Source organism: Leucopleurus acutus (genome assembly GCF_964270905.1).
Source record: "Leucopleurus acutus genome assembly, chromosome: 1".
Classification (NCBI taxonomy): Eukaryota; Metazoa; Chordata; class Mammalia; order Artiodactyla; family Delphinidae; genus Leucopleurus; species Leucopleurus acutus.
In genome coordinates, this window is record NC_139142.1 from 179663318 (window position 1) to 179690634 (window position 27317).

Consider the following 27317-nt stretch of genomic DNA (forward strand, 5'->3'; position numbering starts at 1 on the left):
TTTTCACCAATTCCAAGTATTTGCAAAATAGATCATATGAAATATGATCAGTGCAGCAGGAGAAGCAAGTTACTATTACAAAGATTACAAACTCATCAGCGGTTTCTTCTCACGAGCACAGGGACAAATGGCAGTTTCCATGTCACTGTGGTTAGTAAGAGGAGGTGCCACCTATTCAGTGGCTGAGTTCACTGCTGTGAACTCACAGTTGAGCATCTGAATCTTCCTCCAAGTCTCTGCAGGACACGAGCGTCTGCATCCTGTACTATCGGAGGACAAGTGAAGTTCACCCCACCCATTGCAAGAGGAGGCATCTGATCACACTCACTCAGATATCAGTGATAAAAAGGGAGCTTGAGACAGCACTGTACTGGAGAGGAGGCCCTCCTCCTTGGGTTTACTTGCGTCACCACAGATCCCCACACGAGCCTATTTCCTCTGGTTGGCTTGGAGTAGAAAGACTTACTGGATCCACTACGGAGATGGAGGTGAAAAGCAAGGGAGGGACCTCACCTTGGTCACTGATGCAGGACAGATGTGAAAGGGCTCCCTCACATTCACTGTTTCTAGCTTCATCCCAACTGTGAAAAAATGGCTTCTCAAATCTGCATGGTCCTACGGGGAAAAGAACGAAAATATTAAACGCAATGGTATTATAAGCTAATTCAGTAACTGTCTGGATGCTTTCCTTGATCGTTTTAGTGGGCAACTGAAATCGGATTGAAATCATTAACCCTCCCCCATTTCAGATTTCTAATTATGGCAAGATATCACGGATTTAATTATTTTCTGCAGGCTAAATTGCCCTTCCAAGGGAGAAACAAGCCTTGGTGGCTAGGCTTAAACTTATACTAAGCAAAAAAAATTCACACCGCACAGCTTTGATCTTCCTAGGGGCCATCAGGAAAGCTCAGCAGAGTAATAGAAGCCATCAGTCATCTAAAACACGGCAGGGGCCTCCTCAGAAAACATGGCCTCTTGCTACTGGAGTTACTCCGCAGGCTTCGGGGAGGATCTTTTGGGGGATACAGCTTGTCTTCTGTGTTGAAGAGCACTGAGGTTATCAGTTACTGGTACTGATACTGGTCCTTGGACATGTGGGTATAGAAGACTCCAAAACAGCCCTGTGCCCAATCAGAACCCGTCTCCTGCTCTATAAAGATGAGCTATACCCCCTGTTTAATAGGTGCCTGGCAGTTTTATAGACAATTCACAGCAACCTTATGTGGAGCCTTCCTGCCTTCTCAAGAAAACAAATTTCAATAACCACTTCAGCTACACAGCAACAGATGAGGCTGGCGGGACTCTGGACACCAGGATTTATCTTGCAGAGATGAAGGTCACCTCATAACTCACAGTCTGTATAAACAGTAGTGGATAAATAAATGTCTCTGCAGCCTGTCCCTGAGGAAATAATAGCTGCAAGTAAATCCTCCTGTTTCTAAATACATCAATTGGGTGAGAAGTACAAAAGTATCTGGGGATCTATGACTTTCTTTTATCTGCCAATGTAAAGTGGATTTTTAAAAAATTTTTATTGAAATATAGTTGATTTACGATGCTACGTTTCAGGTGTACAGCAAAGTGATTCAGTTATACATGCATACATATATTCTTTTTCAGATTTTTTTTCCATTATAGATTATTACAAGATATTGAGTAGAGTTCCCTGTGCTACATAGTAGGTCCTTGTTGGTTATCTATTTCACATACAGTTGTGTGTATATTTTAATCCCAAACTCTTAATTTATCCAGCCCCCACTCTGGTAACCCTAAGTTTGTTTTCTATGTCTGTGACTCTATTTCTCTTTCGTAAATATGGTGTGTGTGTGTATAAATATATATGATGGAATATTACTCAGCCATAAAAAATGAAATAATGTCATTTGCAGCAACATGGATGGACTCAGACATGATCATACTAAGTGAAGTAAGTCAGACAAAGACAAATATCATACGATATTGCCTCTATGTGGAACCTAAAGTGGATTTTTCATTAATTCAAGGATGCCATTCTAAATACACCCAACTCTGAGGACCGCGCAGAGCCCACAGGGCTGTGCCTACCCCTCCCACAAAAGCTGATCAAAACAGGAGAGTGTATGACACCAGATCCACTTATTAAACTCACCACCACCGCTTTGCTTTACCAAAGCAGGTACAGAATGTAAATGCTATAGAACCACAAGGACCTGTCATTTCTCATGTGGCCACAGCTGCCTGCAAGTCTCTGTACCCAGTGGGTGAGCAATAAATGCTGGGTCTGGCTGGAGCACAGGGTGCCTCGTGCAGGGAGGGGGTTGATCAGAACGAGGAACGTGATGTGCTCCGTGGGCAAGGACTTACATGACAAAAACTCATTGAACTTAACAATCATCACTGGATTAAAAAATATTCTTAGGTACAGGAGATGATTTCCTTTTTTTATTACTGAAAATAAAGCATTTACTTTTAAAGGTGGCTTGGAAAAGGAATCAAAAGAAACAGCATAGAGATTTAATGCAAATCAACACACATCACCCCAAACACCAAGGCAGAACCAGAAACCACATGTGTTAATACAAAAGTAGGAAACCAAAATGACTGAAAGAAAAGATTAAAATTTAATGCTCTCAGCAAACATCAACACACCCCAGTATCTATCAGTAAGAACTGAATCACATAAGTGGATTTTGCAGATAAATATTTTTTCCATTTTAGGCACAAAAGCCTTTAACCTTCTGAAAAGAGGAATTATTCTAAAATTAAGACATGCTATAAAACGTTGCCTGAATGTACTCAACAAGTTTATCAAGCAGTCGTTATGATACTATTTGGTATTACATAAATGTCCTCAGGCACTGATGACATGTGTAGCTATGATAAATGGGCAAGATGAATGTACTAGTTTCATGGAAGTTCTTCCGTTTCCCTCTGCTAGCAATGTCCTTCCTTGCTGCAGTGTCTCTCCCATTACTCACAGCTACAAGGCTAAACGTTCTTGAGATGCGGTTCACCAATAACAGGAAACTCGTGCCTATTCCCTGGCTGCCTCTAACACTAGGGCTCTGCTTGCAATTTTGATCTCTCACCTGCTCTCCCGTTTGCTTCTCCTTTTGTTTCTGCTGTAGGGCTGTCCCAACAGCATTCTGGGCTTCTGGTCTACCCACCGTCCGAATCCCCTCTTGATTTCAGACTGTGTGCCCACTCTTTGACCCACACACTTTTGTCCCTCCCTCTGCACTCTGAGTAGAGCCAGCTTTCTAAGTAGGGTTGACCCATAACCCCCAGGCACTTTCTATATCCCAGGCTCTCACTGTGACCTTGACCACTGACTTGAAGTCTTTAGCTAAGTCTACACCCATCTCATATCTCTGTCAGAAGGTTGCTCAATCAGCTCCCAATGCTGGGCTGGAAACCCTAAAGCCCCCAGGAACCCTACACTAATGATTGTCCTTTACCTGCTGCCTTACTTGATTCACAGTTGTCTAGTGGGACTTGCCTTTCCTTAGAAATAAAGCGTACAAGCTTAGGACAGCAATCTGGTCCTCAGATAACTTTCTCTTTTCAAGGCTGTGGACTCTGTTATAAATGCTTATCATTAATGATTCCAGGGCACCCTGCATCAAACAGTACCTCTAGGTTAAGAGGGGATCACTTTGTGCAGATACCACACATTTTCTTACTTCTTTATAGATGTCCCTGCGCTCCCTTGTCAACCTCTGAGAATCTCTCCCTCTGCTCATACATAAGAAATACCACCCACCTCAAAATCATCCACGGCCACATGTGGGGTGAAAATAAAATGTTAATGACATATTTTTAAACAATTAAAATATTGTTGACAATGTTCTGTCCTGATGACATTAAAATATTAAACAGTTTAAAAATAATGCTTAGTGAACGAAGTTTTAGAAACAAGTTTTCCCTTGCGAATCATGGCTCAGATTTCCTACACCTTAAATTATTTCTACTAGGTTTCAGTTGTAAGCACACAAATTTCTTACTTGCGAAAATGCATCTGTTTTTGTTCCAAACTATGTGAAAACTCTTAAACTCTCTTGTTTAATATACTGAAAACGAAGCCGGACATTTTGAGAGGTAGCTGCATACACACATTGGTTTTTTATATTTTGGTCTCAAATATCCATATCTACCTGTTATACCTTATTAAACCTCTCCAAATTTCAGAAAGGAACTTGAAAACTATAAAATACAACCCTTTATCCCCAGTCCTAACTTCCATTTTCTTAAGGTCACTTTTTAATCAGCATTTAAAAGGAAAAAAAAAGAAAACTGGTAATAATGTGTACAAGTCCCACCAGGTTCAAAAGCAAGTCAACAAAATGAAACATTTTTAAATCCCAGAGCAAAGACCATAATGATTATGAGTTTGATTATAAATCTGCTACTCCAATATTTATGTTATTCATGAATGGTAATGCCAGAAACTTTGAACTCGAGAGGAAGGGCAGTATTTTCTAAAAGGGCTTGCCCATTAGATTTCTGGTCACTGGAAATCTTTAAAACACGTGACTGTTAGCCATGTGGTACATGCAATATTTTCCAGTCAATGCCAAACCCTCTCATTTACGTTATGCAGTTCATCCAAGAAAGATGCCCAGAAATAATTATTGAATTAAGCTGGAGAGACATCAAAAACTAGATTTCTTGACATCCATTCTGATTCTATATTCTATCATTCATTCGTTCACTCGTTTGGCATTCATTAGAAACCACTGGGGTTCCACACACCGTGCCACTAGGTGATGCACAGAATACACACAAAAACTGCATTTGCCAAAAGGGAGAAGGAAAAGACATGAAGAACAGCTATGGAAGATCCAGGTTTAGAAAAAATTTCAGAACAAACACTATTTTTACTTGTAGCTTCAAAATATTATAACCACCAAGATGACGGCAGTCCAGGGATTTAAAGGAGTGAAACTTAATTTTGAATATAAAAAGCATGAGACTTAGAATGACAAAGGAAAGATTCTGAGAAGGTGGAACTGTAAATTTAGTTAGGGAGACTGGGTCTTAAGATACTGGATTGAGGATTTTAAGTCTGATTTCAGAGGCGAAAGGAGTCATTCAGCACTCCCAACAAACAGATTTTTATGATAAAAAATTCAACACCAGTCAATTTCTAAATAAGCCAACACACAGACCATCTGAGCTCTTTGTGTGTATAAATGTACATCCATATTAGTATATAAGAAAGGGTACATAGTAATAAGATATTCTCATTGAAAAACAAATGTATCACTACTAGACCATTTACTTCAGGCTGTTAATGCAGTCAGAGTACATGCGTTCATTTACAAACACCAGCTAATCATTCTCAATTCTAAGTGGGGAGAGAGAGACAGAGACAGAGACAGAGAGACAGAGAGAGAGTTCCTGGTTCCTGAAATGATTCACAAAACCGATTATCTACTGAGAGATAATGGGAAATTCACTGTGGGTTGAAAGATACATTCTGGCCTTTGCAAAGCTCTAGAGAATCCTTCACACCTCTAAATTATTGGATCAAGAATGATGTTATTCCTGAGATCAGGAGTAAGCAGTAAATCCTCAGGACATTTACAAACGTGCCTGTCACATTCACGCAATACTGTTTATTCAAACGAACTGGAGTCCCGTTAAACTGTTTACAGAAAAACTCCTTAAGACAGGCTGGCAATGTCATTCCCATCTACATTCATGGCTACACATTTTATTTTTGCCCTGAAGTAGTTTTAAATTGATCAGAAGTAAAAATACCATTCATTTTATTGGAGGGCTGTCTTCTAGCCTACCTTAACAATTACTCTTCAGGGAACCTTATTTTCAGTCGAATGACAATGTAAAAGAGATTATATACACATCAACTTCCGTAATCCACACGAATTTCATCAGCTTTCTTCTCTCCTGACCCCACGGAGCTTTCACTCACTCCTACTAAGATACACTGACTGCACTGAGAGTAGCTTGGTTTGGTTTATAATATTCAAGCCGGGAGAAAGAGTAACAGCAATGAACACACTGTAAATACTTGTGAGCACTTTCCTTGTATTATTATTTTCCCCTCACAACAGACTATGGGGTAGGATCCATCTTAGAGAGGAAACTAAGGCACAGAGAAGTTAAGTTACCTAAGCAAGAACACACAGCTAAAAGGAGGAGCCAGGACTCAAATCCATGTGGTCTGACGCTAAGTACATGATCTAGCCATCAGATTACCTAGTTGTGTGTGATTAGTTATCAGGTTATGGCCCAGACCAGGAAGCAAAGGCCAAAATGGATCTTTGCGTTTTTTATTGCTAATGGTAAACAAACAAACAAACAAAACCCTTATAACCTATGAGCTCCTAAGATGCTCTCAAAGACAGATATTGCCAAGTTAAAAAGTGATAGCTATTAATACCGACCACTTACTGAAAACCTCCAATTTCTGCTGTCAATTCACAGCACTTTTCAATGGTTTATGAAAAAACCGTCAGAGAGAAAATTTTGACACTAAAATTACCTCCCAATGTTTATATATAAAGTCAATCAGTCTTTATCAACAATGAACCATTATATTTTTACTAACTGCTTTCGTGTTCTTTAAGCCACAAAGATTTAAAAAATGTGTCCAGTAAATGCCTGGGATGCTCTACAAGTTATCCATCATCGATACCTATCTCTCATAACATTATCAGTGTTAACCCAGACAGGTTTACCTGATAAATGTGGTTCATCTAGTAAACGTCCCCAGCTGCAAAGTCCCCATGAGTCTCTGGGGACTCAAATAAAACCTGCCAGTGGTATTTTTCAATACTCTATGTTAAGCACTAACCTGTGTACTGAATGAAGAAAAAAAAGAGGAGGATGTGGTTCCCGACATCGAGAAGCTTGAAATTTAGTAGAAAATGACAGAGATGTGATCAATACATGTACAACGCTGGCAAAAGAAGTCTGGACAAAACACAACATACCTGGTTGTTCTGCCTTTACAGTTTGGCTGGTGTCCCACTTTATTTCACATGTGAGACAGAGGACATCAGACAACCTCAGAGCATCCCCAGGTACTCACTGGTCCCCTAAGCGCCTCTGAAGGGACTACCAGCCCTGGGAAGAAAGCACAACCTGACTCTGGAAGAATCAAGCAGCGCTATTTAAGAAACACTACTGTACAGAGCTGCCTTAATATTGGTCATTGGCAGAATGACGAAGCTTCAGGGTAAATACTGAGGTTCTCTATGAAACAGATAAGTGACAGAGTATTAATCTATGGAAGGAGGAGAAGGTATTACTAATTGAGAGACAAAAGACAAGGAAAAAGAAAGAACATTCGATCATCTTAGGTTCAACTCATCTCTCAAATGCCTCCTGGATCTTAACCCACTGCTCTCCGTCTACTTTAGAGGCTGGAAGCATTGCCAATTACGGTCTTACGATTTAGTATGTGCTGATCACAGACTCCCAAGACAGCTGATGCTTCTTGCCAGCCCTGCTTCATTGGATAAATACACCCCACACGACATAAAAATATGAAGAATGTGGCACAGGGGAGAGGGAGTTCAAACTAATTAACACAACACAATTAAAATGCACTTGGTGAGGATTTTCATGTAAGAAAAGCAGTGCCTCATTTCCTGTGCAGAAACCTAATTCTTACAGCCTGAGTTCCACAAGCAAATGCTCCAGGAATTTCCTTAATGGTGGCCATCTGATCCTCAATCTTTAATCCGCCGGTTCTTTCTTTTTGCTTATGTTGATATGAAAAAAAATGGACAAAAAAACTGATAATGCAATTCAACACCCCTCCACATTTTTTTTAAGTACTAAAATTTTTGAGTGCATCATACACAAAAACACTGCACCATATAATTTTTTCAGTTGCAACATGCCAGTTTTGGGTCCGTAGGGACCTCAAACATTGCATAGGCGTCTTTTCAAAGGCTTCAATTAATTTGCATAATTTCCAAGAACAGGCTTCAGAAAAGTCAGAAGAAGGTTTTACTTAGTACTACATTCAAATCAATATATAATGACCTAGGCTTTAATTCCTTTATTCATATCAGCATGCTATGTTACGCTAAAAAAAAAATCCAATGCAGTTCATCATACTGTTCCTCTTTTTGTTTTACGAAAGAGCTAGTGCTCACATGTTCATTAGATAATTACCCTCATTATATTAGTTTCATCTAAAAATGTACATTAGGATGCCAGCATTTATTAAATCAATAGCATTATTATATTTCAATTCCATTGCACTGAATTAAACTCAGCCAATGAAATATTTATAACAAAAAGGTAATAAAACATCTATAAGCTGAACACTAATAAGCGTTTCCATTTTTTTACTTACAGCTGTAAACAGCAATTTTATCAACTAGTCCTGCATTCAATCAAGGTAAAAAATAGTCATGAGAAAATGTAGTACTCTATACTTCAACCTGAACCACAAGAATTCATAACAGGCGATTATAGCAGGACTATTTCCACAGTAAGTCCAAAAACTGGTACACTGGTTGTTTTAAAACAACAGGGGCAGGGCTTCCCTGGTGCCGCAGTGGTTGAGAGTCCGCCTGCCGATGCAGGGGACACGGGTTCGTGCCCCGGTCCGGGAAGATCCCACATGCCGCGGAGCGGCTGAGCCCGTGAGCCATGGCCGCCGAGCCTGCGCGTCCGGAGCCTGTGCTCCACAATGGGAGAGGCCACAACAGTGAGAGGCCCGCGTACCGCAAAAAAAAAAAACAAAAAAAACCAGGGGCAATGAGGATGCCTTTCATTAATACTTATGCACCATAAAAGCATTGTAAGTGGCAAGAAATTCAACCTTACTTACAGCACCACTATGAGAAAAAAACTGAGCCTACGCTGTGGGTACAGGTAAACAGTGATTACACTGTCTGTTCTTAAGCTTAGTTACTTCTCTCCTAATGAGCTAGGGTATCTCCACACGTGTCCAGCCTGAGGGCTGTGGGCTAAAGAAAAACACAGTCGGGGCTCTGGGGGTTAGCTTTTCCCCAGCCTCACACCCCACTGCCAGATGCCGTTGACAAAATTATTGCTGGGTGTTCCCTTCTACTGAGAGCCCTCAATGCAACTCAACTGTTGTCATGGAAACAAGGCCAATGGCCCTGAACTGTCTCCCCGCATGTGGAATCCAGCTTTCAGAGGGAGAATGAAGAGTCAGTGATGGGCAAGGCTGACTCTGTGTCCTGCCCTTTCTGGACACAGCAGGAGCTACTGAAACACAGGGGCTTACGTCCATCTGTGTTCTTTCTGCCACAGGTGGAGAAGATTCCCAATGGGAAAGTGCCAACTGCCAGCCAGCCTGGCACAGATCTAAGAACAGTGAAAATCTCAGGCATCGTCCTCAAATCCCGGCTGCCCTTGCCTTCCATGGGTCAACCTACCTCCTGGTAAGAAAAGCACCCAGTCTCTAGCCAGGGTTTCTCCACCTGGGCACTGCTGGCATCCTAGGGCAACTGATGCCTTGTTAGTAGGGGCTGTCCTGTGCACATAGGATGTTCCGTCCATCTCCAGCTTCTACCCACAGATGCCAGTAGCATCTCTCCCAGTTCTGTGTCATCATCAAAATGCCCCCAGACACTGAGAGAACTACCAGATCCTCCCCCGTTGAGAACCACTGATTTAGATACAGTTAAGCCTAAAGTCGGTTAAGATTTGCATTTAGGTCCTGCTTCCACCATAGGCTCTGTGTGAGGTAGGACAGATTATTTTCCTCAAGTTACAGGAAGACTAATAATACCTGCATGTTGGGTTATCGTGAGGATAATGAGATTAAGTGTGGGGAGTGGCTGGTACCATTTCTTCTGTCCTGTCTGGGCTCAACAACTGAAGCGACGGTCGACATCGCTGCAATGACTTTCCACTGGAGGATGATGTGGACGTCCAGGTGAAGTCTTCACGGCTTTATTTGCGTTTTTATTCTGTACGCTATCCTGAAGGGTCTGAGCACGTTAATATACTGTATATTCCAAAGATATCCCAAAGGTGTGTAACTTACTACAGGAGAACGAGGAATTGTGATGCGTCAGCCACGCCCTGCTCACCACCCCCCTGGCTGACGGACCTGAAGTCTCCCAGGAGCCCTGGAAGCTCAGAAACAACCAAGGTCCAGCAAGTGGACTAACTTGTACAAAACCACAAGGGAAGTGATCAAATGTTCCAAATTCCTTTGCAAAGGCGCGTTACGTGTGCCATGTATGCTTGTGCTTACTCTGAGCACAATCAAGATAATTAGGCAAAAAGTAATTCTGTTGGAATTTGGAAATCTCTCCACCGACTCCAAGCATGACATGTTCTTAAATACTGGGGGGGGGGGGGGGGCTTTAAGTCAGGTTTCTACTATTCTAAACTCATCCATTCCTTTTATTTAATGTTAAACACAGAACATTATCTATTCATGTAAAAGTTTATATGATTTGTTGAAACAGACTCACAGACATAGATAACAAACTTACGGTTACCAAAGGGGAAAGGGGGGAGGGATAAATTAGGAGTTTGGGATTAACATATACACGCTACTGTATATAAAACAGGTAAACAACAAGGACCTACTGTACAGCACAGGGAACCATATTCAATATCTTGTGATAACTTATAACGGAAAAGACTCTGAAAAAGAATATATATGTATAACTGAATCACTTTGCTGTACACCTGAAACACTTTAAATCAACCATACTTCAAAAAAATTTTTTAATAAAATAAAATAAAAAATTTTTAAAAAGTACACACACACAAATGAACACATGTAAAACTGGGGCCATCTGAGTAAGATCATGGATTGTATCAATGTCAATATCCTGGCTGCAAAACTGTGTTTTTTTTCCAAGATGTCACCATTGGGGAAAACTGGGTGAAGAGTAGGTATATGGGGTCTCTCTGTATTATGTCTTACGACTGCATGTGAATGTACAATTATCTCAATAAAAATTTCAGTTTTAAAAAAAAAAGGTTATCTGATTTGTTTATGTGGGTTCTTCTGGTTATAAATGGAGCTGGAGAAGAAACAGGGGGCAGAGTTTCACCTTATCCTTGACTTTGTGCCATTGACGCGGAAATTCATTGTACACTGGCTGCCCACGGAAGGAAAGAGAGAACTCGCAGGACGGAAGGATTCCCACACTTTCATTTACACCTGCAGCTCACACAAACCTCTGCACCAGGGGGCCTTTCTCAGGCAGGAGGGAATATGCGGAAGGTTCAGTAGCTGGGGCCCCATCATATGTGGTCCTCATTTTCTGTTAGATTTTAAACCTCTGCAGACAGAATGAACTTAAACTTCTCTTTACATCCATCTGCCTACTTGAGATCCTGCAATTTACAACTGCTTATCCATGAAAGAAAAGATGGAGATTAAAAGTACGACCTAGGGGACCTCCCTGGCAGTCCAGTGGTTAGGACTTCGCCTTCCAATGCAGGGGGTGCATATTCAATCCCTGGTCAGGGAGCTAAGATCCCACATGCCTCGTGGCCAAAATACCAAAACATAAAACAGAAGTGATATTGTAACAAAAAATAAAGACAAAAAAAAAATGGTCCACATCAAAAAAAAAAAAAATCTTAAAAAAAAAAAAGTAAGACCTAACCTACAAAAAAAAAATAATCTGTCTGTGTTTTGAGGGGAAAGAAAACCCTGTCTCCATACAACTATACTATCACTTATTATCAAATCATCCACAGAAAAAAGAATTATGATCAATTCTTAATTATTCTAACTAATGGCGAGTAGCATGGAAAATCTAGAAGAAATTAAAATATGCTATGACAATCACTTTGAAATGCATCTGCTTCATAAATAAGAGATCGATGTCCCCTCCTCGTATCCCATGACGTGAAGTTCATGCAAATATTATCTTGCTTTCCCTGAAACCCAGGAACTGGAGAGAGCCGGGATAATCAGGGGCCAACAGAAGCCATTTGCGAAGGATAACTCTCAGCTCAGATAACTAAGGTGGACTGTATTTTTAAATTCTTAGTGTTTAGAATTAAAAGCAAGTCGCTATCTGGCAGATGCAGGCAGCAGTGTAGGGGGCCCTGAAATCAAGCCATTGTTGAGTGAACTCTTTATACATCTGGCCTTTGCGATTTTCATCGTTACCTTTACTGTTGGACCAAAGTTGCCCTCTTTAGCAGGTCTCACCAGATTTTTTCCAACATGCATAAAAACATGATGTCCCCGTGGCGCTTTCTGAGTTAACGTAATGCGTGGGCTGCAGTTCAAGAACCCAGAGCACATGAAAAATAACACAAACAAGCCCCTCCTCTGGTTTCTGAAAGTGGCAAAGGATGGGCATGACACAAACTGAACATCTCTGCGATTCACCATCCCCGAGAGACTTTAACAAACCTCTCCAAGTCTTTAAAGAGATGAGAAGGACAAACGAGGGAATGGCAGAGGGCAAGCTCCCAGGTCTGGGTGTTCGGGGCCAGAGCTGGAGGTAAGCCAGCCTGGGACCAGCTGCTGGGCAGAAACTCAGAAGTCAGGTCAGCAACACCAGCAGGATACAGGGGTCGAGCCACCCGTCCAGTCACAACATGACCTACTGTCTAAGACAGACTCTCTTTCAAAGAACCACTGGGGTTTCAGTTGGTGAGAAGGAAATAGCAGCCAAGAGTCACACAAACACTTACGGCTAAATTATTTGGTATCAGACACCCTGCCAGGTGGGACAGGGAGTGTCATGCTCAAGAAATTAAGTTCTGGCCCTACATAGGTGGCCTCAAGCAAATTCTGGAAGAATCCAAGGATCCTAATACCTGAAGGCCAAACTCAGCTACGAGTTTTGTATTGCTGCTGTATTTAGCTACCAAAAGAGAGCAAAAGTCGGTCACCATGGAAACCGCAACCTGACAATCTATGGTAACAGCGGCTCACACCCTTTCTTACCCCTTTGGCTGGACCAGATGACTAATTCATTTGGCTGGACCAGATGGAATGAGAAAGGAAAGCTTTTCACTCTTAACCTTTTCTCTCTGGCCTATAACCTAGGTCTCAGATGCGAAAATAGACAAGGAGTTTTCTCCTAAAGGCTGAATCTACAAATGCACCAACAGATACATAATTCAAAGCTGAAAAGAGCTAAAGAAATAACAGATGTGGACTGTTCCGTGTATTATGAGCACAGCCTGAACACTCTCAACAGAGAAGAAATATGTGCATGGAATGCCTTTCCTTATGTGTTTATGTAAAAATATAATAATGGTCACATGTAGCATCTTTTTTTCTCAATTAGCCTTTTCTCAGCGGCCCCTTCCTTCTGTTTATTAAACATGACTTATGGGGAAAGCAAGAAGGAATGAAGCAAGTGAGACAGGAATCACTTGAGACCAAAGCAAGCTGAATTTAACTCACTGCTTTGCCATTAGTGGAAGCCCTTTATTTACAGATGTCAAGGGCACTTTTAATGCGTATCAGTTATAGATACACAACTCTGGATCCATTCAACCGCTACCCAAGTCAAAGGAGCCTGGGTATTTTATCCAAGTACTGGACCAGGTACACTTTTTACCTGCTGTGAGTCCTGATGAAGTAAAAGCCTGAGTTATCATAACCTCGACTCCCTACAGCCTCCACCTTGGCCACAGATATTGATGGGGAATTGGTCAGGAAGGCAACAATGGAAGGGAACATAGCTAGTATCGTGGGTGTACATGTCTCACTGAAAATTACATCTCTCCTCAGCCTCCAATGAAACGGAAATAACCCGGAAGCATCACGTCATCACCGTCCAACCGCATCCCATCCGTTCACAGCTACAATCATATCAGAGGAATCGCGTGTGATATTAGGAAGGCATGCACAGCAGTGGAAAACAGACGGAGCATAAGGCAGAAGCCTGTCATTTATGGCCAAGTCTGTCCCTAAACTAACACGTTCCCCCCAGGGTGTTCTTTAAGCTCCTTGTGTGTCCACTGATCTATGTGTTTAAAGAGGAAACAATACATACACCATACACCGTAGCACCTGACACTACGTTATTGTCAAGACCCTGAGAGATCATAGGGCCAGATGCTTTGAAAAGAAAAAACCCACAGGCAACATACAGGAGGCAATATTCCCTCTACTCTGTGATCACATCCAGCAAGAAGCAAACATTGGCCCTGTAAGCTCACCTGCAATGGTGTCATAGGACGTGGGGGGTGTTATGCTGAGCTGTTTTCTTAATTTCAATTCATCCCTAATCTTCTTCTCGGTGCTCTCAACTATTTCCTCCACTTAGCCAAGAACTGACCTGGAGTATTTTTAGCTGATCATGAAAGTACCAGTTTGGTACTGAACCCGCCAACAGGACCCATCAAGCCCTTTGCTTCCTCTCTGTACAAAGTCATCCCTGTTATTCGGAACCGCTCGCGGGGACTTACTTCATTCAAGCTGTACTGACGACCTCTCCTGAGCCTTTAACTTTCTAAGTTGAGATCTGTACTTAGTTTTTCACTAACCTACTCAAGAATGGGTATTGAGTGCTTAAGACGGGCTGTACTGTTCAAGGCACCCGGTGGCGCAGTCATGAAAATAAACAATCTCCTTTCACGGAGGGTACCTTCCAGGAAGAAGAAACAGACCAGACGCAGAGAAAGCAAACTGATGCAGACTATGTGGGCGGATAAATGCCAAGCAGGCTGTGGGGAGACGGAGGTGAGGGTGCTTTTTTAAATTTTAAGCAGAGACTTCAAGAGAGGGAAGAAGGCATTGGCCAGAGGGAGGCATTGGCCAGAGGGACCACTTTTTAGGCAGCGTCACTGCAAAGGCCTGAGGACTTAGTGTGTTGGACGGACGGCAGGAAGCCGGCGGGTGGAGCAGAGCGTATGAGAACCTCGCGCAGCAAAGCGGCTCAGAGGGCACATCACACCGGAGTCAGATCAGAAGCCACATAAGCAATGGAGTGACATGACCTGAATTTTGTTTTAAAAGAATCTGTCTGGCTGCTCTTGGAAGAACAAACTGTAGAGGGGCAGTGAGTAACACGCCCAGAAATAAATTCTGAAATGAATGCAAGAGTCCAGGGAGGATGACAGCCTACACTAGGGTAGTGGTGATGGACAAAGTGAAGGGTAATTGAACTCCGGATGGAATTTGAAAGTAGAGCCAACAGACTGTGTGAAGGGACGGAATGGAGGTGTGAAGAGAAGAACCAACACATGTAGCAGGCCTGAGACTGCAGGCCCGAGAAAGGTCTGCTTCCAGGATCAGGTCTTGGCTGGCCTATGGGGACACAGCTGATAAACTGAACCCGACAATGACATGAAATCTTCCCTAAATGTAAGAGTGGTCTACTGTGCCTACATGGTTTGTACCAACCATATGGTTTATACTGACCACCCCCGCCCCATTTTCCTCTGGGAGTCTGGAAGACGGGTACGTGCTGGGCAAGATGGGTACCCACACAGCTGGCCCCCCGTGACAGCCCTGGGCAGTGAGTCTCTCATGAGCATCCCTAGCACATGTTGGCCCAACACGCTATGGGAGGAATTAAGAAGTTGCCTTGGGCAACTTCTCTGGGAGACCACTCTTGGAAGCGTGTGTGTGGGTTTCCAGAATTCACCCCATGAAACTTTTCCCTTTGCTGATTTTGCCATCTGTCTTTCACTATAATAAACTGTAACCGTGATTATAACAACCTTGAGTCTTAGTGAATTACCAAACCTGGCGGCAGATCTAGGGACCCCGACATAGAAGGCATGCAAGGTTTATGGCCCCAGCTCAATGCTTTATTTAGAGTTCCTTCGACTCTTCTGCAAATCTCTAAATAGCTTCTTTGGTATTTCAAACACCAAAGGTTTTAAATATTTTGTTAACAGAAAGAATGAAACAAAAATTCAAACAACTTCACTTTTTTAAGGGGTAAAAATGAAGGACGCTTTTAGTGACATTTCAAATAATGTTCTTTCCTTGCAATTACAAGGTGTAGTCACAAATGAGGTGCACTGAAAAGCCCCCGCTTTCCCTGGACTGAACATCTGTATTCCTCTAAGGGGAAAGTACTGTATTTCAATTACCTGGCAAATTAGGAACTGCTGTTTCTTATATGCAGGTCTTTTTGATGTATATAGGAGTTGTCAGTGAAACTTCTATAACTTAACATTTGCAAACAAGAGGGGTCACAAATGAAGATTACAATTTACAAGAACAGCAGAAAATGAAAAGTAGCAGTAATTATAAAAGGCTTATGAGCGCCTCGCACATGAAATACTACATTCATTATAGTTAGACTCTGATTGTCTAGTCTCCCTTGGCCCTATTTTTAAAACTAAATTACCTCAAATCTACTCCTTATATTGTAGTAAATACTTAGTGAATTAGAACTGAAGCAGTATAAAAATCCCTGGCCAAAAAACTGGATTAGCCCTGTATTAACTTCATTTCATGACAGAAACAAACTCTGAGAGAAACCCACCCTAGTAGTCCTTTGTGAAGACAAAGTAAAAAGCTTTTATTGAAATTGGGGCATTTCACTTTATTTGACGGTGGGATGTGTCATAAGTTAATCATGTGATGGCTTGCAAAGGTAATATAATAAGTAAAAAAGAAAGCTAGTGAGAGACCTTGCCGATTTGCAGTGCAGGAATATATACTAAATATTTTTCTCAAATAAATTAGCATTGATATATGGATTATTCTCAGCAAGTCTACTGGGTCTCTAAATAATGAGACTGGTTTACAAGAAAAAAAGGTTCATTATTCATGTTTCAATAACAAAAAATATTTTTTAATCCCTTCCCCTTTTTTTGGCACTCATTTCATTAATTACTTATTTTTCTTCTAAATATATGCTTTGAAATTTACCTGCATTTTCCAAATAGGGAAGTCAGAATTCTCAGTAAAATATGGCAACCAAAAGTCACTTAAAGTGTTCTCTCAAATTAAGGACAACAAATCTCTCATTTTGATTAAAATGAAGCTACTGTTAAGAGAGCTTGAACCTTATCCCATGGCCCCGTGCAATGCTTCTGAACTTAATTACCTCCATTTAAGTGGAATTACTTGGTAGAGAATATTACTATGTGGTTTCTTAAATTACTGTACATCCATGAAATGCGGTTGTACTGGGTGGAACAGCAACCCCTAAAAAAAAGGCATATCCACCCAGAACCTGCGAATGTGACCTGATTTGGAAACAGGGACTCTGCAGATGCGCTCAAGTTAAGCTGCGGTCACACTGCCTTAGCACAGGCCCAAATCAAACGACCAGTGTCCCTAAGGGGGAAATTTGGACAGACACGTAGAGAGAAGGCCATGTGGGGACAGAGGCAGAGATTGGAGGTCTGCTGTCACACCCAAGAAATGGTAAGGACTGCAGGCAACCCTCTGCAGAAGTGAGAACAGACTCACGGGACAATGTCTCCCTCAAAGCCTTCAGAGGGAGCGCGGCCCCGCTCACACCTCGATGTTTACCTCTAGCCTCCAAAACCATGACAGAATAAATTTCCCTTGTTTCCAGCTATCCAGTTTGTGGTACGTTATTACAACGGCCTTAGGAAACTAATAGTGGTTGTTCTCAGGATTTCAAAATTAAGTGTATAAATATTCCCTCCATACAAAGTCTGGTTCAGAAAATTGCCCCTTTCTTTTCTGTCAAATTGAAATAAAAGAAAACATTTGTAAAAGCGTCTCACAAGCTCTAAGAACACAGAATTTTCAATTCAGCTGATTTTTATGTATTAATTGCCCACTCCATACATCCTGCAGGCCCTGTGAAAAATAGAAAATATTCAGTATCTACTCTTAAAAGCAACTACTGTACAGCACAGGGAACTCTGCTCAATATTCTGTAATAATCTAAATGGGAAAAGAATTTGAGAAAGAATACATGTGTGTGTATAACTGAATCACTCTGCTGTACACCTGAAACTAACACAATATTGTTAACCAACTAAACTCCAATATAAAATAAAATATTTTTTAAAAAGCAACCATTAATTATAAACAAAATATTGAGGACAGGGAGAATTCTCATGTACTCCATAAAAATAGTAGTCTGATTTCTAACAGAAAAACATTAAAGTGAGGGAAGGAGGCAACTATACTTCAGAGGAAAATATAAACAATTATGAAACCCTGGAATCGGGTCAAGAGAATTATGTAGAGAGTAACTGCTCAATAAACATTTACTGAGTTACTTAATTATTAGTTTAAAATATATGAGGATTATTAATGTTTATATATTTTGACTCTTAGTATTCATAGTTCTAAATAAGAAGTGCATATCCAATTAATCTGTAACTACATTAACTCAAAGTATTTCAAATTGGTGAGTTAAATGCATTTGTCCATTCAATAATTCATCGTATATTTGAGAAATATTTACTGAGTATGACTATAGCCAAGGAGTTATGTTTCATTGAATGAAAGATGTGGGAGTTTACCCTACAGTCCAAGCTACAAGACTTTAAAAAGGGGAGTCCCACACGAAGACGTCTGACTAAAAACACACATTAATTTCACCTCTTCCTAAACTCTAACCAAAATTACAGTAAAGAATTTTAAAGACGCAAAGCCCCTTGAACGGAAACTAAACAGAAGCTAAAACGCAGGTGAACAAGAAGCAACTAATTTAACATATTCAACAGAGCCAAGTCCCAAGCCTCCTACAGAAAAGCTGAGACCCAGCCTAATGAACAGGGCAGGACCTTCAGGAGACTCAGAAACCGGTAACAGCAGGTATGTATGAAACTGGGGGCGAGTGGGAGGTGATAGAATAAGATGCGTGGGGAGTTGTCTAGGAAGCAGTTGGACCCCAGGTATTCTCTCCTCCCTGACTCTACAGACCAGTGGCCCTCCAGTTTCCTCAGAAGAGGATGAAGCAGGTGGTCCCTGGTCTGTGGATACAGGAAAATACAAACTCAGCACGGAAACCCCAGGCTCTCTTCTTGCCACTCAGTTCCTAGAATGCGGGCCGCTCGACCTTGAACCCCAGGTGGGAAGTTGAAATTCTCCTCCTTGGAAATCACCTAAAGAGGAAAAACCATCATAGGAAGAAGTAGGCTCCACACAAAGAAGGTCCCCTACATGGACCAGTCCTGCCCTCAGCTTTCCAGTCTCCCTCCTACCGAAGAGCGCACAGTCAAGGATTCTCAGATCTCCAAGGAAAGCCTCTAGCAAGAAAGTCAGAAACTAAAAGCAACATGGAGGAAACAAACTACTCTGGGAGAAGAAAACTTTAAAAAATCAATACTTCCAACAAGATAAAGGCATGCTTCCAGGCTGCAAGAAGAGGAGGCCATAAACAGAGCAGCATTCAGAGAAAAAGCGCCAGACAAGTGCTCACAAAAACCCAACAGCACAAATGAGTGGAGAAAACCTCTGACAGTAGAGCAGAAACAGAGGAGACAATGAAAACCTGAAATGAAAAGAAGAAGAAGAAGTTACATAGCCAGCCCAGGACTACCACTTGGTCACAGATGAAGAAGACAACAGAGAAAAGAGAGGTGGAAGGCGTCATTTTAGAAGAAGCATCCCCAAAATTAAAGGTATGAGTTGCAGACACCCGGGGTACCCTGCGTTCTGGCTGGAAACAGACACCTGCAAAGGCCTATCATCGTGAAATTTCACAACAGTGGAGAAAAGGAGAATATAAGATGCCCAAGGAGAAAAGGAAAAATGGAGCAATACCTCCAAATGCTTGAGAAAAGTGACAGCTGACCTAGAATTCTACACCCCAACTGTCAGGGAAGCGTGAGGACAGAATCAGGATTCCTTCAGTCACGCGAGGTGAGAGGAGAGCAGGCTGCCAGCACTAAGATGCTTTGCCGTGTTTTATCATCTTTGTAAGCTGAGGACAAAATGCCAACGTAAGCTGGACCCAGATTGTTAACGGCACCTGGCTCGTCCTGACCACACTCTGAGCAAGGTCCCAGGGACCCCTCGAGGTCCCGCTGCCTGGAGCATTAGAGAACATTCAAGTCACTGCACAGAAATGCTGTGCTGGGCCTGTTCTGAGAACCGGAGGCAGACCAGTCCGCATTTCTAAGGGAGGTCCGCTACCTGGAGTTCAAGCTACAGTTTGGCTGATGACCCAACTAATTCCCTAAGATTAGCTCAGGACTGTGCCTACTCAACTCCCCTGCAAACTCTGTGGGAAAGTGAGGCCATCTTAGGACCCAGGCACTGTCCAGTCATCCTCCACGCTGGAGAGCAGGAAAACACCCTCTCCTGAAACAATCAGGGCTGGTCTTGTTTCTCATGTTGTCAAAAGTAAGTTGTGTAATATTAAGGAAAACATACATAGGTAGTAATACTACAAGGAGAGGCAAGGAAATGGTTAACACCAAAGTTAGGGAGCTGGTTACCCACAGCTAGGAAAGGTCAGGTGGGGGGATGCTAATGGACCCACAACTTCCCGTGTCTAGATGGGGGGCAGGGAGGATTTGTATTTCCACTATATCACTCTGTGAACTCCTCACGTGTACATTTCAAATGTATGTGTATAATATATTCCAAAATAAATATATTCATACTTTATTTTGAAATAAAATTTATTTTCTCAAGGGCAAGGAACACGATCACATTTAAAATATCACTAAGGGAAGCAACCTAACTGTCCATCAGGAGATGAATGGATAGAGAAGGTGTGGTATATACACACACACAACACTACTCAGCCATAAAAAAGAATGAAATGCCATTTGCAGCAACATGGATGGACCTAGAGACTATCATACTAAGTGAAGGAAGTCAGACAGAGACAAATATCGTATGATATCACTTATATGTGGAATCTAAAAAAGTGATACAAACGAATTTATTTACAAAACAGAAAGAGACTCACAGGCATCAAAAACAAACTTACGGTTACCAAAGGGGAAAGTGGGGGAGGGATAAATTAGGAGTTTGGGATTGACAGATACACACTACTACATATCTAATAGATAAACAACAACAAGGCCCTACTGTATAGCACAGAGAACTATACTCAGTATCTTGTAATGACCTATAATGGAAAAGAATCTAAAAAAGAATACATAAATACACACACACATATATATATGTATAACTGAATCACTTTGCTGCACACCTGAGACTAACACAACATTGTAACTCAACTCTACTTCAATAAAAGTGTTTTTTTCATATCACCAAGGCCACTGGGAAAAGACAGTGGACACCAGCTGTAGAGGTCAAACGAGTGACAAGCGTGGTGGGCTGGCTTCCGAAGAGGCAGTGGAGCCAGTTCCCGGACGAGTAAATGCTATTTTTCTTAATTTTTATTTTATTTTATTTTTTGCAGGAAAGGAGGAGGAAAAAGAAGTTATCTGGTCAGTTAGCAAAAAAAAAAAAAAGCCCAAGATAATGTTGCATGATCAGTGTGATTATTACTGCTAATAATAATTTAATAATTATTTTCAGAAGAGGTCTTAAGTCCAATGTTGCCAATGAGAAAAGTGCTGAACAAGAGTATCGGTGATTCACCCTGCTAGGTTAAGGTTCTGAGCGAGGACTTCCTCGTAAATAAAATCCAGGAAGCCAGCGCCCCAGTCCGAGCCTCACACTCCTGCTGCAGGCGGTACCTAGACACCATTTTAATCTCATTTTCCACATGAAACTTCTACGGCCCTGCAGAAATGTGCCCGCTCGGAACTGAAAAGCAGGTTTACATCAGCCCATCACAAGCCCATCCACAAGTCTCCCAGAAAACGGTCCATGGAGAGCTGTTTCCCACCTACTCGAGCTCCAAATAGAGACCGTTTTATGGGTCCCTCTTGCTGGAGGGATCACTCCTGCCCAGAACTTAATATTCTACACATCATATAAATTTTAAGCATGATTTTTAAGAGTTTTAAGAACTAGGTGATCTATTTCAGTCGTGGTACATTTCTTTCATTGTCTATTAGAGGATGGCCTACTATCCAACAGATACTCATATGAGTTTCTCAAGCCATCAAGAGAAGCATCATTTTCTATCATCTTTACTGAGCAAATACCAAAATTAGACTTGTTCCATTTTCTTTTGTTTCTTTGGTAAGCAGTGAGAGGGTGAAAATGAGATTTCCACAATAATACAAGATGGAGAAAAAAAATGTAAATCTGAAAAAAAAATTATTAAGATTCAAATTACCTTATAATATCCTTATTAATTACTTGATAAAAGATTTTAAGCATTATCTTGGAACATGGGTATTTGGGAGGATTACAAAGCAGAGCAAAATGGAACAGATAACATTTTAAACATTATAAACGAACACCGGCCGAGAAGGTAGCTTTTTAAATAGTGGGAAATGATTTGATGTGGGCAACGTTTTACACAGTTTATTCTCGAAAAGAGGAGAAAAACTGCTATGAATCTACGTCTTACCTTAAACACTTCCATTGGAAGAGGAAAGTTAGCAGCATCAATAAGGGATTTCTCCAGAGCACATTTCCACTCTGAGTCCATCTTCAAAGGATAGATTTCTGTATCAACAGCAAATCACATAAGAGTTTAAGGGCTGAAATGTTCTACTGGGTGGTTCTTTCTCGGATTTTATCTTCTCAGGATTTCATAATAACTTGGCAGGCGCAGCAATCCTAAGAATTCACACCCTGCCCGCCATAAAAGGCCACCTGCTAGAGAGATTTCCTGAAATTAAATAGCAATTCGGGATTCTGCGATCAGAAATGAAGAATAAACTTAACAGGGCTCTTCTTCAGGGAATATACGCATGCATTCTGGGCATAATTGAATAGTATAAATCACATTAACCACACTTCATCCATCCACTGCCCCGAATTCCATTCCAACACCTGGGAAGTAAGATCCATGGATGAAGAACTTATTATCTGATAAATTTCCAAACTAGAAAAGACTCTTGTCTGGCGTTGGCAGTTATGACAGCCTATTTTTCACTAAATCTCCAAGTTCTCATATGCTAAAAATAGTCCGCGTTTAAGTCAGGAAATTATGAAAAGGTAAATTAAAATTTACCAACCAAGTCTAATATTTACACTTGAAATGTTGCTAACACATCACGTTGCCCATGTTTTCCCCCAGGCAGTGGGGGGCAGGGATTTGCGAAAGGAGGTTACACCGTCTGAATACAAAATTAAAAGAACAAAATCGTTGAGCACTGTTTTTACCGATTGCTGAAACTGCGGGGGAATTTTATGATCTGATCTCAACAGATTTAAGACCTTATCAAAATAGGATTTGCAGAAGCACTCACTTGGAGTAGATATGTTTATACCTTCCCTATATCAACCCAGGCTACTTCAGACAGACAGCTAGGATATGAATATGAATTTAAGCACAGTTAAAAGGCAACATTAAGCCTTTGGGGCTATATTTTTAATTTCTTGCATGTCTGCTTTTTAGCAGGCGGCCATATATTTTGATGATCATAGCTTCTGAACTCACCTTGAGCTTGAAGCACCTGTGTTTCAGCAGTTTACTTAGTCTTTTCAGACTATCACAATTATGGTTAGGTGAGAGATGCTGTCAGAAGGAGCCAGGTTATCAATGCACTACCCACCGCCCCTCGTTGTCAGACACACCAAGTCACGTAAAGGATAATTAATGACAAGACAGGCTCTACTTGTGTATAGTGTCTATAATTCTTTCTAGCCTTTTATTTATGCGCTTACACCGCTGCAGAATTTTTTCCCCCAATTTGGCGTTTCTCTATCAGAGACAAAATAGCCTGTAATTCTCCTTGGTATACATGTTTGGGGGAACATAGTGAGGTCCCCCCAACAAACACCTCTACAGAGAATGAATGAATGGTCCCTCCAACCTCCACAGGTGAGGGGGGGGTCCTGAGGGAGAACTCGCTTATCACAGAGTCCCACAAAGGAGGGAGAAGGACCAATTCACGGAACCCTACAATTGTCCCGAGACGGTGAGGCAGATTCCCCGGAATATACCAGTGGCTCAGCTCAGGGGCACTGCATCAAAGTCTCGGTGAAAAGGGAAGGCAATTCAGGATTCTAGGAAGCAAAGCCCAGAGGACACCAAGGGCAGCAGTTCAAGACGGGGTCAGGAGGAAAACAATAAATAAGACCCTGGACTTCCTCAGTAGAACAGAAACAAATCCACTCTTCCAGGGTTCTGGAAGCAGGTCGATGGGGAGTTCAAACTCGACATGGTAGTAAAAGGAGAACCAAGTCATGGAAAAGGATGGTGACCTCCAAAGAGAAGGTCAAAGGAAAGGTCTGCAGACATACAGGGGATAGAAAAAGGGAAGAGGAAGTGTTGGTGCCCGAGCTCCCGCAGTCTGTAACTGAGGTCTCGGGGTGGGAAGGGGAGCCCCTGAGGCAGAGAAGAGGGTAAAAGAAGAATGGCTTAAAAATTACTCAAGGCCAGAGCCATGAAAACCCAACATGGTCAGGTCCAAACTCAGAACTGAGCGAGGAGACAGGCAGCCCCCCGAGGGATGCTCACAGCCTCTCCTGACACCTGGACTCACACACACTGGCAGAGCAGGACTGGACCAGCCACATCACCCTAGAAGGCTGCATCCACCTGATGCCACGTCTGTTCCACCAAACCAAACACAAGTAGCCTAAGAAGCCTGGTGCTTTGATCTGAATATGCCCCCCTCCCCCAAAATTCATATGTTGAAACATCTAAGGTGACAGCATTAAGAGGTGGGGCCTTTTAAGAGGTCATGAGGTCATGAGGACCGAGCTCCTATGATGAGATTAGAGTGCTTATAAAAGAGACCCCAGAGAGCTCCTCTCCCCTTCCTCCAGGTGAGGACACAGTGAGAAGACGCTGTCTAGGAACCAGGAAGTGGGTCCTCAATGGACACTGAATCTGCTGTTGCCTTGATCTTGGACTTCCAGCCTCCAGAACTGTGAGAAATCAGTCTCCTGTTTACAAGTGGTGTTGTGTTACAGCAGCCTGAATGGGTGAAGACACCCAGGAAGTCTCACGGGACTTTTATCTCCGTCCTACAATCTTAAGATTCTTCGTCTTCGTGCTGAGGACGTTGAATCCTAATATGGAATTTAACCCCACGGCAGGGCATACTCCTTGTCTTAAAAGGTGAAAAGCAACTGCGATTCTGTCAGTACGCTCAACCACCTGCAGAAGCTAAACACCTCCTAGTTTCAATAAGCAGAGAGCAACAGTCCATGCGTGTGTTTCATTAGACAGAGAGGTGCTTGGTTACGCCGGCAAGTGTACGGACAATAAATAGCACCATTAAAAGAACATAAAACAGGTTCTTAAAGTGATCGTGTTGCAGGTAATTTAATAGAGTGTATCATGTCAATTTCTGTTGGTGGGAAGTAATAAGCAATTAAAACCTGTCCTGATTCATCTTTAACTAGAAGCCTGAGTGAAAACGAGGTGTCCCCCCTCTGTGCATGTTGGCAGGACATCTCACAGAGAGTGTGGCAGGAAGAGGAGTGAACAAAATCATCATCTCACAGCCTCGGGTGATCGAAGGCCTGGAGGGGTGATCCCCTTTATTCATGCACCTCACACCCTCCTCTCCTTCCTTCTCCACCAGGCTCTGACCAGTAAGGAAAGGCTCATCTATGCTTCTTAAAAGACACTGGGAAGTGCTATGGACTGAATGCTTGTGTCCTTCCAAAATTAGTATGTTGAAGGCCTAATCTCTCAACGCCATGGTACTTTGGGAGGTAATTAGGTTTAGATGGGGTCATGAGGGTGGGACCCCCATGATGGGATTAGTGCCCTGGTAAAAGGAGACACCAAAGAGCTCTCTTTCAAGTGCATGCTTGCTCTCTCTCAATACCCCATAGATATAGATACAGATACAGATACAGATATAGATATATACATCTCCATGCACACATAAAGAGGAGGCCGGGAGACTTCCCTGGTGGTCCAGTGGTTAAGGCTCCATGCTTCCAATGCAGGGCGCATGGGTCCGATCCCTGATCAGGGAATAAGATGCCACATGCTGTGCAGCATGGCCAAAAGATTTAAAGAAAAAAAATGAAGAGGCCAGCTGAGGACCTGGCAAGAAGGTGGCCATCTACAAATCAGGAAGAGAGCCCTCACCAGTACTCAACCATGCTGATGCCCTAATCTTGGACTTCCATCCTCCAGAACCATGGATTTGTGTTTTTCGAGCCCCCTCCCCCAATCAATGGTATTTCGTTAAGGTAGCCTGAACTAAAACAAACAACTCTTTTTGAATGAGAAATAGTTCAAGTAAGAAGCATCTGAATTAGATTCAGAAACTTCTGGCTCCAGAAACTACCTAAAATAGAAAGAAAAGGGGGGGAAATGGTTGACATAAAGATTATGTAGGGAAAAAATATACAAAAGAATATAGAGATAAGGATTCTTCTTAAACTTCAAAAAGTTTCATCTCTTTAGTTTCTGCAAAACCATGTCAGATTCTATCTTGCTTTCTAAACATCCAAAAATATGAAAGTAGGTGGGGCCTCTAAATGACCCCTGACCTCAATGACCTACTTAAATTTCTTAGAAGATCAAATATAATCTTAAAACTCTGATCACAGATTGAATATTTAGAAAATACCAATCACCTGAGTAATACTTAGCAGCACAGCAAATGTATGATTATCCCCATTTTACAGATGTAAAAACTGAGGTTCAAAGTAGAGTAACTTGCCCAGAAGCTTTGTAGCCAGTGACAGAAGTGGAAAGAGAGGCTGACTTGAACCCTGACTCCAAGCCCATGTTCCTTCCGCTCTGTTGGGTTTCTCAAGCTCTGTTCACACGTGGACCCTTTTAAAGGAAGAAATTCTCATCCTGAACCCCACAGACCACATTCCCGTGCATCTTATATCCTGGAGCCATCCTGGGTGCTAAACAAGAGATCACATCTCTACTTGCTCAGAAGCCCCCCTAACACTTCAGGGGAAAGAGGACAGTACAGTCCTCCTTGTGTGGAGGTGCGTCCACCTGGGCTCTCCCCTCCAAATTGGCTTCCAAATCCCCATCAATTAGTTGGCTCCTGGAAGGTGGACTTGGCTGGTTCCTTCCTTCTGTCTAGACACACCCGAGTTTTTATTCAGTCAACTCACTCAACACATATTTACTGAGCACCTACTATGTGCTGGGCAGGGTGTCAGGGGACACAGCAGAGAATGGGTCCCGCACTTTCAGTTTCAGCGGTGAGTGAAATCCTCTCATCCAAGGTCTGGATGAAGTGGGGGCATGGTAAAGCAGCATTCCAAAAGAGGGGACACGCATAGAAAGCTCGAGGAACACAGAGAAGGCCACAGGGCAGGAAAATAAATAAATGAGGGGAGGCGTTAGGGGTACAGAGCTGGAAAAACAGCTCCAGGTCTGTCTAATCATGATTTGCCTTCCATTCAGCACTGAAGAAAAGGCACCCGTGGATTCCCAGTCCTGTCCTGATAACGCCTGAATCACTAAGGACCGCGGGAAGCCACTGCCTCTCCCATGATTATT

The 27317-nt window shown here is 42.2% G+C and overlaps 1 protein-coding gene across 5 annotated transcripts in view; it reads right to left on the minus strand.

The window, feature by feature from the left end:
• The window catches only part of SFMBT2 (Scm like with four mbt domains 2), a 210735-nt gene that overhangs the window by 83166 nt on the left and 100252 nt on the right, over positions 1–27317 (minus strand). For all 5 annotated transcript variants that reach the window (XM_082848830.1, XM_082848827.1, XM_082848829.1 and 2 more), the window contains 2 exons: positions 22278–22375; positions 514–615 (listed from right to left, as the gene is read on the minus strand). In XM_082848830.1, the coding sequence (XP_082704956.1) occupies positions 514–615; positions 22278–22375 (200 nt within the window). The remainder of the gene's footprint in view (positions 1–513; positions 616–22277; positions 22376–27317) is intronic.